Consider the following 18,569-nt stretch of genomic DNA (forward strand, 5'->3'; position numbering starts at 1 on the left):
CCCTTTTCCTTTCATAAAATTTACTGTGCAAAAATTTGCTTTTGTATGATTTAGTAGCATTGAATTACAAATTAAGGAATTTCAAAGTAGTTTTTGTGTCTGTTATTATGAGATATTATATAACATATAAACACATTGGCAGTAAAGCTTCCACTTACATGGTTTACTGCGAAAAAACAAATCACCTGGAATTAATATGAAATAGAATCCCCTAATAAATATTTTATATTCATTAAAAGAATCTTATCTCTCATGACTTTGCATAGCTAACCAAAATACGAACCTTTTCCATATGCCATTTTAATACAATGGTCATCATTTATACACCACACACACATATACACATACACACTTATGGCAGAGACACTTTCTTCTGAAGTGACCATTTGCACTTGCATGCCCCCAGAGACTTAATCTTGCTGCTGATGAATATCTTCATGCCTAAGAATTTTATAGATAACCCAATAGAAAATATTAAAAATCAAAAAAGCTAATGGGAAGCAGGCTCGGGAGATGGTGTCAATCTTCTTGGCCCGGTCGATAAAGACCTTCCTCATTTCATCAGGGCTTTTTGGCATTACCTGGACAGGGTGGTTGGGGCCCTTTGGAGTCATGCCGTCCTTTGCTTGTAGACATGGTCCCATTCCATAGGCTGTGAAGCTGAATCGGCTTTCCCTTACCTCATCATCCTGTCAAAGAAAATGTGACAAGGCCCTTTAACAATAGAATAGCGCATGTATAACAGGCATCTCAGAATCATAACCAATTTTATCACAATTAATGTTTACATTAATATAAGGAAAAGGTAACCGAAGCATATAAAGATGAATTGGTTTTGATTCCCCATTGAAGTTTTATTTATTTATCCTGCCGCATTGTATAGATGCGCCCATTAATAAATGTGAAATCTCAAAGGCTATGTTTTAATGGGAAAACTGAACTCTGATATTTTCTACATATTGCTTGAATATCTAAATTAAAACAAGATAAAATCTATTGTGTTATATATATTCATAAACTAGTTTTTTTTTTTTTTTTTGCATTATTTGTTTAAATGGCTAAATGTGTGATGTCGAGGGGGAGCATACCAGGATCATTGACTGAATTTTTCTTTCTCATGGAGACAAACCTTTTCAAGCTTTTTCTTTCAATTCAAAGTCAATTCTTCAGAAAATACAGTCTAGTTCCATAATACTGCTTGGTTTATGTTATTCTCCTTGTATGCTACTTTTCTGTTTTACACTAACCTTTGTGGAATACTTAGAAGATAGCCATGTATTCTAGTTTATATATGACTACCTTTCAGGCACACTGATTTGGTTGAAATTGTGAATTATATCTGGCAGAAGTTTATTTCATGTTAAGAACATAAACTTTACATAAATTTATTATTGCTATGTTCTCCTAAAAAGTATCATTTCTTTTAAATGTGGCAAACTGAAGATAATTTTCCATGTTTGTAAATGAAAGGACTTAAGGAAACATTTAAATAAAAATTATTTAATAATATATAATAAATGAAGTGTGCTTATGAAATATAACATTTAATAACTTATAATGCAAATTAATAATTTACTTTAATACATTTATTTAGAATGTAATGGTAGCTGTCTACCAATGAGTAAGAGTTTATTTGATTACTAAATTGAAGGTCTAAAAGATGAGAAGACATTTAAAAACGTTGTTATATCTGTCCTATGATAATACTTTTTCATAATAATATAAAAGATAAAATAATTGGCTTGAACTCTTGAAAATTATGGGCCGGTCACAGTGGCTCGTGCCTGTAACCCCAGCACTTTGGGAGGCTGAGGCAGGTGGATCACGAGGTCAGGAGATCGAGACCATCCTGGACAACATACTGAAACACCGTCTCTACCAAAAATACAGAAATTAGCTGGGTGTGGTGGCATGCGCCTGTAGTCCCAGCCACTCGGGAGGCTGAGGCAGGAGAATCGCTTGATCCCTGGAGGTGGAGGTTGTAGTGTGCTGAGATCGCGGCACTGCACTCCAGCCTGGGCGACAGAGTGAGACTCTGTCTGCAAAAAAAAAAAAAGAAAAGAAAAAAGAAAAAGAAAATTATGTTTGTTCTGTGAAAGTAGCTCCTCAATGAATAATATATTATAAAGTATGAAAGTAAAAAATAGAAGTTGTTATGGGTTCTAAAATTAGAAGATGACCAAAGTTGATACAGTAAGGTATAAAATAGTTATTTTGGGAATTATGAAAGTAACATGATTCCACCTGAAAAACAAAAGTATATGATTATTGGAAAATATTTTGACTATAAAATATATAAGCAATTGAATTTTGAGGACACAAGTTGGAAAGAAAAACAGACAGTCCAAACTACCTGAGACTACTGTTGTAAGCTTGCAAAAATTGAAAATCAATTTTCCAGTATTCTTTAATAAGCATGTTCATTTAGACTACCATTTCTTTGGCATCCATGAAAATTTTAAGGCAAATTTATAATTTGCCTTAAAGTTTTCCATATCTTACAAATTGGAATTAAATCGTTCTTATGTAAGTGCTAAAATAGTATCCTTATAACTCAGAAAATCATGCTGGTATGTGCGTTTTTAAAGGAAAATGTAGGCTACCCGGGTAATTTGCACTATTTTCTGTATAAATCAGCTGAATGTTGAAGTATAAAATAGGCTTTTAAACTATAGCAACCTATGTGTTAAAAAAATCTATCACAAAGTAAGGCAAAAGATAACTTCTCAGGGAGCATTTCCAGTGAGGTGTTGACATGTTAACTGAAGCAGTTGAGAAATTCATTATCAAAACACTCAGATAACAGGATTATAGCTGATGTGCTTAGTAAAGCAGAATTCATTGATTACCTTTCTAATTACCTGTTATGAATAACTTATTTTAAAATCTTTAGAGACCTTAGCTGCTCATCTCAAAACAGAGATAATCTATTTAAAATTAACATATTAGTGAGCAATTGAATTTTTCTCAATTGTATCTTTCCATATACCTGCATATACCTGAGTGTGATTAAGGAGTTAACATCCAGCCTGGGCTGTTACAGGAGTGCTGAGAATGACCCCTGATTCCTAAAGCATCATTTCCTTGGAATCAATAGAGGTAAGCTACAGAGGGAATTGGAGTCGGCCTTATCTACTGGGAGGGGCTGCACCTTCACTGGGGGAGCTGCGCATTGGCCTGAAGATCTTTGGCCCAAGTGACTAGATGGTGTACAAAGGCTGTGGTTCTCTGTGTGAAGGCAATCATATACACCCTGACTTTTGTCCATGGCAGCTGTACCTATGTGTCCTGTGTGATGAGGGGCAAAAGAAGCTGTGTTCTTGAGAATTTGCTGAGTCTCCTGTGCGAGGCGGATGCTGGAGGCCTTATGGGTTTCCTGCCTCACGTCCTCCTAGGAGACTGAGTGAACGTAAGGTTAGATTAAAGCCTATGGGTGTTCTGAGAGTCTGTATGACACTTGGAACCCCAAATCTCACCAGTGGTGGACAAAGCTGACCAGCCTTTCAAGCTTTGAGACTCAATCTGACCAAATGTTCCAGGAGGGAGTTCTGAGGAGAATCTAATGCTGATCCAACTTGGTTTTGAGGTAGTCAAAGTGCTACAGAAAATAACACGCTGAATCTTACTATTGGAATCTGGATGGCACAGGTTTATCCCCTGTTGAATTGGCAGATGGATGATCAGTGAGATAAAACTGAGGGGAAAGTGGGTCAAGAGATAGTTAATTCCTTGTTTCCTATTAATAATTTTGGGGGCTGGGGGTGGAGGCTCATGCCTGTAATTCCAGAACTTTGGGAGGCTGAGGCAGGTGGATTGCTTGAGCTCAGGAGTTGGGGACCAGCCTGGCCAACATGGCGAAGCCCCATCTCTATCAAAATTATGAAAAATTAGCCAGGTGTGGTGGTGGGCGCCTGTGGGGTCAGCTAACTGAAGGCTGAGGTGGGAGGATTGCTTGAACCGGGAAGCAGAGGCTGCAGTAAGCCAACATCATGCCACTGCACTCCAATCTGGGTGACAGAGTGAGAGATCCCTTCCCCAAAAAAAAAAGAAAAAAAGAAAAAAAATCCTCCTCATAAAACAAACTACTCCATCTCAAAATCAATCAATCAATCAATCAATTGCTGCTGTGAAGGGAAACTGATTGATGCTCTCACTGCTATGAAATGTAACACCTCTACAGAAGAGTAGATATGTGAAGTACAGCAGCAAATCTGGGCTGGCCATATGACAGTCAGAAAGGAGCCTACCCGAACCGTATCCCCCGACCAAAAGTCAGGTAGGCACTGGGTTAGGAGAGTCCTTAGGCATGTGGCCCTTATTCTGGGAAGGCAGGAGGGTGTTTAGATTCATGGGTACATTAACTCTTGCAGCTGCTACACTAGGTTTTACTGATGAGAAGAAAATCTAGGCTGTTCAGAAGAAAGATCATGGCCAGAGGTATATCTATAAGCTTTCTTTAGGTGGCTGTTAAGACACAAAAAGAACACAGCAAAAATTGACAGGATTTCTGTGAATGATTTCCCGGTACATTATCGCCTGCTGGGAGGATGGAAATCTGTTCCAGTTTTGGCAGCGGACTCCCCTAAGCTCAGAAGTTAAATCCTACGGTGCCAATGGGGAATGGAACAAAGGGCACTGACATAGGGTGCTGAATTTACTTCCTCAGTTAAGGCAACTGAAACAAAACAGCCTGACTCGAAGGCCAGGATTTCCTTGCCCAGTTCTCAGTGGGACGCTATGACTGTGCCATGGTTAAAGATGAATTGTCATGGGGGTAGTGAACACAGCTTCTTGCAATTACCTGATGCCAGAGCAAAATTACATGTAGTAATATGCTGGGGAACAGGAGAGCAATATAAAGACTGAAAGAGAAACTGCTTGAGCAGGGAAGGAGGCAAAGGATCAGCTATAATAGTAGGTATCATGGTCACACTAAAAACTGTAGGTAGGAAAAAAGAGAGTAAGATATACTCAGTAGGTGGCACTGCTTTTAACCAAATGTATGATTGGAAAGGATGTGATACATAAATGAAGGATCTTGGCATCTCTGGCTTGAGCCTAGTCCTGGGCAAGTCATTCCTTAGCCCAGTTTTAATTGGATGTAATAAAATGGGAGCCCTTAGAATTGCCTAAATCTTCCTTTGTAGGAAGATTACAGGAACTCTCAGATCTGGTTAAGGGAATGGCGCAGGGATGCTGGTTTTCATTAATTCTCTCTAGAATAGCCTGTGTGGCCTATAAAGCTATATGGATCCTACGGGCTGACTGCTGACTATTTGGGTTCAGTAAAGAAGTTTCCCAACAGCCTCTACCATGCTGGCTGGATGTGGTGAAAACTATTCAAGAGTTTTGGACACAAAACTCTATCCAAGAGTTCAGGACAGAGATGGCTGGTTGGATTTGATAGACTTGACTGATGCTTTGTTTTTAGTCTCAATGGTACAAAAAAGTCAAACACAGCATGTCTTCATGTGAGGTGGACACAATTATAATCTTACTCTCCATCCCTCAGGGAACCGAAATTCTCCAGTATGTTGTCACAACCGAGTAAGAAACAATTTGGTCCAGATCATTGTCAAAAGTAAGTTGTTTAATAAATGATAATTTCCCTCACCAAGCAGAAAGTCAAGGAGAATTTGGAAACTAGTGGCACCTTTGACTAGGTACGGGTGGCTAATTAATCCAGATAAGATGCAAGGTCCAGCCCCATGAGTCCACTTACAAGGCATAACCTGGTCTGAGGACATTAGCTACAAGTCACAAACATTAAAGGACAAACTGTTATTTCTTCTGCATCCTACTATTAAAAAAAAATAAATAAATAAATAAATAAATAAATAAATAAATAAAAAACTTGTGGCCCTGCTGAAATTTGGCAGGTACATTTTGGATGTCTACTGGCCCCACTCTATAAGGTAACCAGACAGAATTTCAAAGGGAAACTAAAGCAGACTGTGCGAGATCTAAGGCATGTAGTAGCCAAGCTGGTCTCTCTGAGGTCTTAAAATTCACTGATTGTATAAGTATCCGCTGCTAGAACACACATAGACTGGAGTTTCTGGAAAAATCTCAGTAGTGGCACTCTAAGGTAGCTGCCAGGATTCTAGACTAGAAAATCCTCTGACTCTGTCAGCAGGTATAATCTACATGAATGACAGCTACTGGTATTCTCTTGAGTTCTGGTTAGAAATAGCCCCCAAGACCAAAGGAATCTGAAGGACATCAGTCTATATTTAGGCCTGAGATACCTACCCTATCATGGGTGATGTCAAAAAGGCATCCCAGTCTAAGTGCCGTGACAAAATTAAAATAGTATATTCAAGACGGACTCAATGAGAGTGACTCTGGTGAAGTGTATCCTGTCCATGTAAAAAGCCCCTATGTGACAATGGGCCAATGATGGATCCTGCAGTTGAGTACCCAGAATGATCTGAACCTCATGACTCTCTTCCAATGGAAGCAAAACAGACCACCTAGTTCACCAGTGGAAAGTCCCATGTTGTGGTGAGAGCTTGTCCTGAGTATCAACAAGAGAAAACCTGTATGAAAATTGCTTTTGGCTTGAATCTTCTAAGGACAAGTGCTAACACATAGTTGTAGATGAAATACTTGGAGTTCTTGTCCATAGTTTCTGGAGGATTCAGTGGCTTTTGCCTGAAATTGACAGATATTCCATCTTGGGTTTTGTTGTAACAAAAGTCATAGCTGAATACACTATTAAGGGCTTGGAACAAGGCATTTTTATATCAGTTTGGGCTTCTCAAATAGATATCACTGAAAAACGGAACACATTTTAACCCAAAATGCACAACATGGCCCAAGAGCACAGCATAGGAAGAGTATATCATATCCCATCTGCCCAGAGAGCAAAGGCTTAAGCAGATATTGGAATGGTCAATTAAAACATTTAATTATTAGAGATGAGACGACAAGGGCATGCAAAGTCTGCATAGCCTTAATTTAGCTACTTAACTCTCTTGATTTTGGTTTCTTATTCCTGCAAAATATTTATTATACTACCTATCAGTTCTTTCAGGGTGAGAGAAAATATGAAACACCAGACAAAGCACTCAAATTGCTGCTATTATATTATTAATATTTTGAGTGTAATATTACATTATTCTAGAAATTGCACAAACACAAAAGGAAAGAATACTAATAACAGCTTGAATCATTTTACTATTAGATGTTTTAAACTCAGAGTGACTAAACTAGCACTAAAATACTATGTAAAATAAGTCTACCCAGTCACCTGTTCTCCAGGAGGCCTTGCATTTGTGCACTATTACACTAAAACGTTAACCAACAGCATAAAAGTAAAAAGGCCATTCACTCCTCAAGTCCTCACTGTCTTATTGTTACAATACATGGGTTTTGCCATGTGACTGCTAGAATTCCTTGCAAATCTAATTTATGCAAAGAGTCTTTGTGTTTTAAATGTGTTGTATGAAAGAGTGGAGATCATTTTGAGTGTGCCCATGAGATGAGGCATGTGGAGTCATATCAGGGCCCTTTCAGAAACAGATTGTCAGCTCCGTGGGAAGGAAAGGAACAGACTCCTGTATAAGGTCCTGTCTGCACTCGCAGGAAGACATGGGATGAGAGAGACCATGCGCCCCTGGACCTTAAAAACATCAAGGGATTTTTTTAAATGACTGGCTTATTGGGACTTTTTTGAAAGGTTTCACCTAAACAATAATTTTAAGCGTGGATGAAGCTTTTCTATCAGCTTATTGTTATTATTAGATTACTAAATGAGAAGAACTGAGATATTTTATTACTAATTTCTCTGCTTTGCATTACCCAGTCATAAATTATCCTGTGTTTATGTATGCTTACATGTGCAGTGATATTCCTTATCGTTATTAGCACTCAAATTTTTTTAAGATAATTTAATTTTCTGGAAATAGCTTCAGCTTACATTCTCATGGATTATATGTCAAAAAAGCAAGGAATAAAAAATATATCTAGAACTTTTGACTCAGAGACAGTACGTGTTAGCCAATCTTTAGTGGTTGTAAAATTAAGGCCCTTGACAACATAAAATATAGGAAGTGGGCAAAATTGCTGATTAAAAAGTTAAAGAAGTAGTTTAGTTTACCCACAAGTAAACCTTCTTACTACGCTTCAAGCAAGTTAGAATGGTAGGCAATGAAGAATGGAGACAGCCAGTTAGCTACCACACAATTCTTTTTACAGGAATATCATTTTTCTGTAAATTTAAAACTGACAAAAAGAACATTTCAGTCATTATGCTTCTATATCATACTGTGAGACTTTGTATGTCTCTTTTCATTTTATTTCAATTATGCCAAACACTGATTCATATAAAATGCAAGTTGTAACTAGAAATATTAAAGACAGACAGAAAATAGAAGGGTGCATACAGTCACTGAATAAAATTGTTTCATCTCTGTCATCAAACATGATACTGTGTATTAACACATGTGTGAGGCAAGGACTAATTTTGTATCTTCTTCTTAGTCCTCAAAAATGACCAGAAAAAAGAAAACTTACATGGATGTGAGAGTGATGAAGGCATGAAGATTGCCATTGAGTGTAAACAAAACATTAAGCATCTAGAATAGCATGAAGTATTGATGATGTGAAGTGCTGTAAGGTATAACAGCATTAAACACATTATTTTCATCTTAATGTTTCTCCCTTTGTAGGTACCTTTGGGGCAATCTTTATACAATTAAAATGTTAAATAGATTATTCCAAATGTCTTTTTGTTAAATACTTTTTTGTAATGTTATTACCAAATGGTAATGTAATAAGGGAAGGACAATTAAATTGTTATTAATTTCTATTTATATTGTTTCAAAATGTGTGAATTATTTTAAATTGCTAATAAACAGCAATGACTCATTTTATTGGGAAACATCATTGTCCCTTGAGAATATTAAGAACAAATGAAAAATGTGAGTGAATTAAAATTGTTTTTATAAAATACCAGTCTAAAATAAAATATTCAGTTTCATATATCTACACACATTTTTATATCCTTTATAAATGGAAAGTCTAAAATAATGCAATTATAGATGAGGTTTAAAAAATACTTTGTTGTTGTAAGTCAATTGTTAATATAAAATTATTTGAAATTTCACTCCAGGAGAACCCTGCATTTATTATAGATGACATCTGAATTGCTATTAATTAGCCAAGTGTATATTGGCACATTAAACTTAGATTCAGAAATGGTTTGAAGATTGATAAATGGTAAATTTAAAAGATGTAAAAATTTAAAAATGCAAATTTAGAAAGATGAATGTTTTAGATGAAATACTATAGAGGACAGATAAGAAATCAATGGAATGATTTATTTAAAAATCTACGTATCTATTTCTAGCATAATATGTTAGATTCACTTACTGCCAACTCATAATTATGGCATGACTTAGGGTATTACAATAGACATCATATGTTAAAAAGCAGCATTTCTATTTTAATTAACATTGATATAGAAGTCACCAAAATGCATGTAAATTTAAACAGATTATATTATTTTGTCAAATATTATTGTCCTGAACAGATTTTCAGGGAATATATAGCTATAAGAAATAGCTGAGTTTAACATAAACTAAATATCTAAATATTTGTTTGCAAGGAATAACTAAAGTCTTACAATTTTTGTCTTATTTGAGAGGATGCAATTTCAACTCCTGTTATTAGAGTCATTCAAATAGAATTTTGTTTGAATCTAAGTTGTTGGGAAATAACTTTTCTTCAGGTATGCATGAAAGACATTTGTAGGAAACACTTAATCTATTTAAAGAAAATCTTAGCTCTAGAACAGCATAAGCTGACCTGGAATGGAAAGATTATTGAATCATCAGTATTTATGGATGCCATATGGCTTTCAAACATGAATCCTTCTCACTTTCATCAAAATAGTATTTATGTACGTTTGTATTTATCCTTAGACTATAGACTTGACAAATGCACAGGGCAGAAAATCAATTATTTATTATCCTTAGAAACTATCTTTAATTATTTTTAAAGTTAGAAAGCATGTAAAAACATAAGTAAATAAAATAAAGTTTGTGTACAGATGGTCAAAATGCAGTCAATGATATCTTTATTTTTTCAAAAGATAACCACTGTGCCTAGCAAAACATAAACTTGGTCAGGATTTCTTAAATCTAGAAGTAATGGTCCATTCCTATTTAATTTGCATATATAAATAATAATTAATAAATAATCATCAGTAGGGAAACAGGCACTAGAATACTGTGTGCATATGTTTTCTTGCAGCAAACCATTGCACTATTACATTGCATTGTGGAGGAAGCTACATGAAATGCATTAAAGCAATCCCATTTCATCCATAACTCTCAACAAAAAACATGTTTGGAAATACCTTGGCATGTCTTTTTAAGCCTCCAGGACTAAAGTAATGATATCATACATGGGAATAGCAACTCTAGCCAAATACTTCCATATCATGCATACAGACACACACACGCACACACACACAGCACTGGAGATAGCATCCATGACATGGTGCAGTGCGTAATCAGCACACAGCAGGCTGGGACAGTGTGGGGTGGGGAAATTTGGATACAAGAGCAAACTTGTGTTCTTTCAGAATAGACACAGGATTCTCTGGTACCTTCATAGAGGAAAAAGTAAGTTTAAAAAAGCTGTATACAATGCCGAAGTCAATGCTGAGCCTAGTTAAAACTTTCCTAGGAACAATAATTTCATTAATGTAAGGTCCCCTGTTGTGGCAAACTTTCTACAGTGAGACTATTTTATTTACTTTGCCTGTTCTGCCAAATTAGAGTACTGAAGAAAATTCATGTAAACCAGTACTCATGACAATAAAGGGCATAGTACAAACATTGAGACTCATTTTGATTCTGTTTATTTCAAAATTTAGATTACTCATACTGTTTCTAAGCAAAATACATAGTTTTAAATGACAAATTTGATCAGTCCAGAGCATTGTTAGTTTAGGGAAATAGTTTTCAAAAAGTCAAAGAAGCCAACCACCCCCAAATTTGCCAAATGCTTGAACTATTTTAAAAACAAAAGGGATGTATATACTTTCTTATGACTATATCTGTGTTATCATATTGTTTCTTCTATAAAAATAAAAATTTATTGACTTTCCATAAGATAAGCCTGTTTTTTCATTAGAGTTTTCATAAAGTAATATTTAATTAAATAGATACCTTTCATACTATAGTTTCTATAAACATTAACTGTTTAGCTGCTAGAGATATAATTATGTTGGTCTTTCAAAGAAAGATTAGAGAGTCTGCTATATAGTCTAATACCCACTTGTATCTATAAATATATATTGCAAACACTATGTCTAATTATGTAAATTCCATGCAATGAAAAATTTACAGTTAAGATAATCAAGTAAAAGCAAGTGGATCATGTGAAATTATCTTTCAGGCATGAAAAACAAAGGGAGAAGTGGGATGCTGGGAAATAAGATGTAAATTTTAGTAGCAAAGGACAATTGCTGAGTGATTACATATTATAAGAGAACTTAGCAAGTTCTTTAAAATAATATCAGATCTAGACAATCTGTTATGAGGTTGAGATTACTGCAAGAATTATTTAACATTATGTCTCTTGCAGGGATGCTTACTTGCAATGTACAGTAGAATCATCTGGTAGCTACTTTTAGATATAATTTACCCCAGAAATTAAGTTTAGTAGACAGAACTATTTGTGTGTGATTTCCCAGGCTAAATTCTTGGCTTCAATAGATTTCTATTTAATTACTGTATACTATATTATGAACTCCCAAGTCAAACCACTTATGGACCAAAACTATCTATTTTATATTGTTTTCCTAATATTTAGTCATTATACTTGGACATGTGTCTTTGTGACCTCTTTTTATTTGACAATTTCAAAGGATGCTGCTATCAAAACTAAATTGTTCACTTGCTATAAGTAACCTCAGCATATTTTAACATTTAGAATGGATTCTAAAGATTCACAGAAGGCACAAAGCATTTTGTTGCCTTATATTGAGGTCTCTTGTGCAACTGCTTTTAGAATTTCTTTGTATAAATAAATTTTCCATTTATTTTCAACTAATTTTGTACAAGTATCTGAGTGTTTCTTCTATGATGATTATTACAAGATATATGTGATATTTCTCTTTAACATACATTTTTAAATCATTTTGACCAATCAAATAGCTCTTTTAAAAAAAAATGAAGGGTAATATTTAAATATCCTTTTATTGATGAGAGAAGACAAGAATGAAGTTTTTAGAAAAGAAAATACCCTTCTTAGCTGAAGGAGGATGGTGTTTGCTCAGCTTTCAGTACAAAAGGGGCTCTGTTTCCCCACCAAACACTGCCTTGGTAGTGCAGAATATGCTGTCTGCTTTTTACTGATGACCACATTCCTCTATTTAGAGTTAAGAAAGTCAATTTACCATATCTGAGAAACGGTAAAACTTCTCCAATGCAAAAGCTTCTGTCTGTGGGAAGGTAAAGTGGACCAAGAGGAATTGAGAAACCAGAGAATCAATTCATATATGATTAAATATAATTACACAATTGGTTGTAATTGCATATACCATTTGAACAGACATAGGTAGCAATTAATAGATTTTCACATATGCAAAGTATCTACCCCAACGTATAAACTGAATTTAAAAAAAAACTCTTTTTTTCATTAAATCAAAATTACATTTAATTACATTTGCTCCCTGAATATATCAAGTAGTTATCAGAAAATAATAAGATATGACTGTTTTTGCATTTCTGCATTTTCCCAGAGTACCAGTCACCGGAGAAAATGAATGCTTCCCTCTTTCTATATGCTAAAGAGGAAAGAGCACCAAATATTTTTATTTCACTTTTACATGTGGTAAAACTGAGTAAAGAGGCACTTTGGTAAAAATAATTTTTTAAAAGAAGGATCTATAATTGAGCATACAAACTTGTCATCTAATACTTTTTCTACTGGATATTGTGATTATTGAATGTGTGGTGGATGTATGATATGTCTGAGCTTTCACACTTTACCCATTCGGACACCGGATGCATAAAACTTCTCTTTTCCAGAATTTACAGGACATGCTTGATACATTCTAAATTGTGTAAGGAGAAGGAAAAAGGTAAGGAAATGGAAAATCAAAATGACAAAAAGCAAATCATAATGATAGGGAATATGCATATTGCTTTACTTCTAATTAATGATACTAAAAGGGAAAGTGGTCTTTATCAGTCACTAATACCAAAGAAAGACCAGAGCGTCATCCCTGTGATGCAGCTTTTGTACTGTCATTGTTGTTCAACTGGTGCCAGTTATCATGAAAGAAAAGGTGAGAAAGTAGGATGTGGAGAGGGAGAGAGAAGAGGAAGAAAAAGAGATAAAGGCAGAATGAGCAGAAATGAGAAAAATATAACAGACCAGTAGACCAGGGTGAGGTGAGGGAAGAAGATAAAGTTAATCTCCCCATCACAGTATGTTTCAGTGTACAAAAGATATGCTTCTGTTTTCATAAAAATTTGATTAAACGCAAGTCTTAGCACTGTTTTCTGTTCATGTATTACTGAATCTCCGATGCTGAATGCTGATGTTCTTTCCACGCTGCTGTTAATTGTGTGTTTATTGGAGCAGTGATGCTTTTTGGAGGGCCAATTAGAAATGATAAGTAAGTTACTGCTTTAGAATATGTTTAATACTAAGTAGACTCAAACACTGAGACGTCAAAGCTTTTTAAACAAGTGTAATAAATACATAAATTGCAGTATAATTTATAAACCATAAAGAATCCTTAAAAAGTTAAACCTTTACATAGTTAAAAATGCACACTATGTGAACTATACTATTATCATTAAGGTTTATGCTTTGACTTAAATATGCCAGGATATTGGATCCTTGCCACAATTACACAAAACTTTGACATTACTGTCCATTGCTTTAAAAGACCATTTGCTTTTAAAATGTCTGTTGGCACATTCACATTAGAAGTAAATGCATAGATCTACTGTTGATAGAGGATCTCTCTTACAGAAAAGGAAAGTGGATTGGTCAAAACCACGTGCATGTCAAGGGAGATGCCATTACAGTTCTGAATAGAGGAAAAACTTCATTTAGGACATCCAAATCCAATTAGGGGTTTACTTGTGAAACTTGCTATGGTCTCTTCATGATGTTCTAAGTTTCTTCCTGGTTTCATCATTTATCAGATAGTAGCCAGGAAACAACAGGACTTTCTTGTGTTTCCCACAGGGTTTCAAAAGAAATGTCTTTAGTTCATGAAAATATGCATTAAAAAGAGACCACAGAGAGAGTTTTTCATGTATTTATCATCATGGTACTAGTAAATAAGTAATATTTGATGAAAATAATGAAATGAATTAGCTCTGACAAAGGACTTTTAATAATTACATTTGATGACTTACGTCAAGTGAAACCATTAGAAATGCTCTAACACTGCAAGTAAGAAATGATATAATTCATTAATTAAAATAAAATAGTGTCATTCCGGAAGCACTTTAAAAAGAAGTTGATGTAGGTCTCATGTCACCAGATATGCTGTTTAAAGTAGAGCTAGGTGTCATCATTTTCTCCCTGAAGCTATTTTTGACATTTTTCGTTTGGATTGGAAAAAAAATGAAAGGAATATTATATTATTTCATCCCCAGTCCCAATTGCCTCTCTTTTCATCTCTATTAAATACAACAAATTCACTTTCCAGTGAAAACTGGGTGCTGCCAAACCCAAAACATTTAATCACTTACCTTATTCTTTCTCTTTCGTCGAAATCTCAGAAGTTCTTTGTGTTGTCTTGATACAAAATTTACAGCTGCATACTCCAGAAGTGCTGAAAACACAAAAAGGAGGCATACTGCCATCCAAATATCAATAGCTTTGACATATGAAACCTAGCCAAGAGAGAAAGAGAGAGCAAGAAAATTCACTTATATTGTTACTTCCTTTGAGAACAAAACTGAGTTTTTCTGATTCTGAATTATGTCATTCATATATAAGTATTAAAAAATAAAGAAAATGACAATTTTTTCTTGAAGTTTTCAGATAGCCATTTTTGTAAATTTTATGTATTAGTTATGGGTATTCTTTTTTTTTTTTTTTCAAATTTAGGCAATAGCCCAAACACGATGAAAGGAAAAGTAAGATGAAATATAACTTTACCTTCAGAACAGTATAGTGCTTGAAAAGTGTGAACATTGAAATGTAGATAATGCTGTTGGCTTTTTAGTTTCACATTTTCATCAGTATTTTAAAAACGTTTAAAATTGTATTTATTAATTCTGTTAAGATTTTTTCTTTCATTGCATTTATAAATAATATATGGTTATTTGTTATATATTTTGAAATATTTTTAACTTTTATAAAGACAAGTTATAAGGATAGTACAAAGAGGCCAGGCTCGATGGCTCACATCTGTAATCCTAGAACTTCGGGAGGCCAAGGCAGGTGGATCACCTGAGGTCAAGAGTTCGAGACCAGCCTAGCCAACATTGTGAAACCCCATCTGTTTTAAAAATACAAAAATTGGCTGGGTGTAGTGGCGGACGCCTATAATCCCAGCTACTTGGGAGGCTGAGGCAGGAGAATCACTTGAACTCAGGGAGCAGAGGTTGCAGTGAGCCGAGATCACGCCACTTCACTCCAGCTGGAGCGAAAGCGTAGAATTCTGTCTCAAAAAAAAAAAAAAAAGAATAGTAAAAAGCACTATCAGCTTCTCCAGTTGTTACTACATTTACTTCTCCACTTTATCTACATTTATTGTGTGTGTGTATATATATTATTGTGTGTATATGTGTGTGTATATATATACATGCATATATTCCTTCAAACTATTTGAGTGTAATTTGTAGACATAACACCATACACTCAACAAAATCAGAAATTTAACATTTATAACATTGATAAAATCCTACCACCTAATCCTTAAATCCCTCCCATTTCACCAATTGTCTCAAGAATGTCCTTTTTTATTTAAAAAACAAACGTTTTTGTTATTTTTTTTCCAGCACAGGATTTAATCCAGGATCACGTGCTGCATTTTGTTGTCATATCTCTTTAGTTTTCAGTGCGGGACATTATCTGTCTCTCCTTGCTTTTTTTTGTGGCACTTGTTACTTTTGATGAGTACAGGCCAGTTATTTTCTAAAGTTTGCCTGATGTTTCCTCATTTACATTCAGATGATGGATTTTTAGTAGGGATTCCTAACGAGTGATTCCCTGTTCTCCACAGTGCATCATATCAGGAGGCACACAATGCTGATCAATTGATGAAGGTAATGTCTGCTACGTTGCTCTATTATAAAATTGCGAATCTTCCCATGCATGGAATATTTTGAAACTATATAAGTATTCTATTACTCTTTAAATTTTCACACACTAGATTTGGCATATGTTGATGATTTTTGACTGAAACAATTATTACAATGATGGTTACTCAGTGGTGATTTTCTAATTTCCTTTTTCATCTACATTTATCAATTCACATTCAACTGTGAGAAAAATCCCTGTCTTCTACACTTATCTGTTTTTTCCTTTATTTATATGTGCATAAACTTATGGATAACTATTTTCTTCCAAGTGATGTAATACATTAACATCATTATTTATTTTGATTCTCACATTATCCCAGATTGGGCCATTAGGAGCCCCTAGATGTTAGCACATATATCATTTTGACAAGTCTCCCTCATTATTTGAGCATTTCCTCACTTTCTGGCACAAGACACTCCAGATTCATCTTGTACTTTTCCTGTTCTGGTCTTTGAGTCAGGCCTTTCTCTAAGGAACTCTTCTGTAGTGAAGGGTGGCTTTTAGAAACCAAGATCTGGGCACTGGGTGTACTCACATCTCCCTTAGGGGTATCGTTTCTAGGCCCTCACAGTGGACAGAGCTATCAATCACACACACACACACACACACACACACATATATTCACACACACACACACACATAAAATGTAGCACCTGTATACATTTCTTTATCATCTCTCTCTCCCTGTCTCTCTATCTATCCATCTATCCATCAAACATGAGCTTACATTAGTATCTCTAAATCTAACTCAATACCACAGCATTCCCTGTAGTCTATACCCTTTCTATATATACAAAATTTTTCTCTAAAAGTGGGAAACTTGACTCCCATTATCCTCAACATGTATTTGATCATTCACCATGTATGTGACTAATATCTCAATTCTGCCAACCATCTTTTCAGCCTCAGCACTTTAATATAATGGTAAAACCAGATACTGTGATCATTCAGTTGATTTTGGTTCTTATGAAGGTGCTTTTTGTGTGCAGATAGTTGTTCCATTTGGCATTCCTGTAGGGGAGATTATGGCTGGAGGCTTCTATTTGGCCACCATTCACCCCATTTGGCTCCTTGCCCCTGGTCCCATCCTGCGATGGCCCCACTGGCCTTGATCCTAACTATCTATTTATCCTGCTCATAGCTTCTCGCAATCTGATAGCATCCTTGACCCTGGTTCCACCAGCCCCAGCCAGCCTCCTTGATTCTGACACTTGCTCAGCTATGGCCTTATAGTCTCACTGTGTCTTGTCACCTCAAAGGTAGAGAAGGGAAGAGAAGGATAAGAAAAAGAGCGGAAAAAACAGACAACTTTTAAAAATGAACACAAAGGGAAGAGACAGGAAGGGAAGAGACAGGAAGAGAAGAGTAAAAAGAAAAGCTAGGTCCATATTTTTTAGAAATAGACTTATACAGACCTAAGTCCCTTAGAAAAAGTAATTCAGTAACTTTAAGCAACTGTTTTCATACTCCTCTCAGTTTAATTGGGCAGTGATTTCAGGTTGTAGCTGAACTCGTATCTTTGTATATGTCCATTGCTCAAGGTTGAAAATTTGCTTGAGTATTAGGAAATTACTCAATTAAGGAAATCAATTAGCATTCTACTGTAAGAAAAATCCCTGTCTTCTACATTTACCTGTTTATTCATTTGTTTATGCATATGTGCATAAACTTATGGATAACTATTTTCTTCTAAGTGATGTAATACATTAACATCATTATTTTGATGCTACTGTAAGGAAATTTTCTACTCTAAGGAAATTAAGGAAGTGTATCTTGCAAGCAGTGTCAGCAAAAACATACCTTTTGTGGAGTGAGTATGAGATAATTCATTTTGTTCCATACTTTATATGGCCAATTAGATGTGTAAAATGCTGTCATTTGCCAAGTATTGGAAATAAAAATGAGAGATACTTTTGTTTATAAAAGGTAAGATGTTTTTCCACCTTTCACTGGAAATGGACAGCTAGCTACAAGTCTGTTTCCTTGCTATAAAAACAAATATCCTTACTTCCAAGAAGATGTGGGTCTGGGAGAACAGAATGCCAGGCTGGGTTCAAGCTAATTTGCCCTACTTCTTTGGACCCAGTGTATAATTATCTTAAGGATCAACACCCTACATTTTGAGAACTTGCCTGTCTTTGTGCTGTTTATATCTTCTGTATTCTTTCCTCTTTCATCTTCAATATTTAGTGTAGCTATTTTTATGAAACGGTAGCCCGTGGGAATTTTGGACAGATTTAGATAGTAGTTTTAAAGGATAAGTGGCTCAACATTTG

At 35.1% G+C, this 18,569-nt stretch overlaps 1 protein-coding gene across 2 annotated transcripts in view; it reads right to left on the bottom strand.

Annotated features, from left to right (window-relative positions):
- Positions 1–330: 330 nt before the first annotated feature.
- GLRA3 (glycine receptor alpha 3) overlaps positions 331–18,569 on the bottom strand; it is a 172,949-nt gene continuing 154,710 nt past the window's right edge. Inside the window, exons 8-10 of one of the 2 annotated variants that reach the window (XM_033215724.1) lie at positions 14,733–14,876; positions 12,413–12,457; positions 331–689 (exon numbers count right to left, since the gene is read on the bottom strand). In XM_033215724.1, the coding sequence (XP_033071615.1) occupies positions 411–689; positions 12,413–12,457; positions 14,733–14,876 (468 nt within the window). In that variant the 3' untranslated portion in view covers positions 331–410. The remainder of the gene's footprint in view (positions 690–12,412; positions 12,458–14,732; positions 14,877–18,569) is intronic. The other variant, XM_033215725.1, reaches the window with a different exon arrangement.

The sequence above is a fragment of the Trachypithecus francoisi genome, unplaced genomic scaffold (genome assembly GCF_009764315.1).
Source record: "Trachypithecus francoisi isolate TF-2019V2 unplaced genomic scaffold, Tfra_2.0 Lachesis_group1, whole genome shotgun sequence".
Classification (NCBI taxonomy): domain Eukaryota; kingdom Metazoa; phylum Chordata; class Mammalia; order Primates; family Cercopithecidae; genus Trachypithecus; species Trachypithecus francoisi.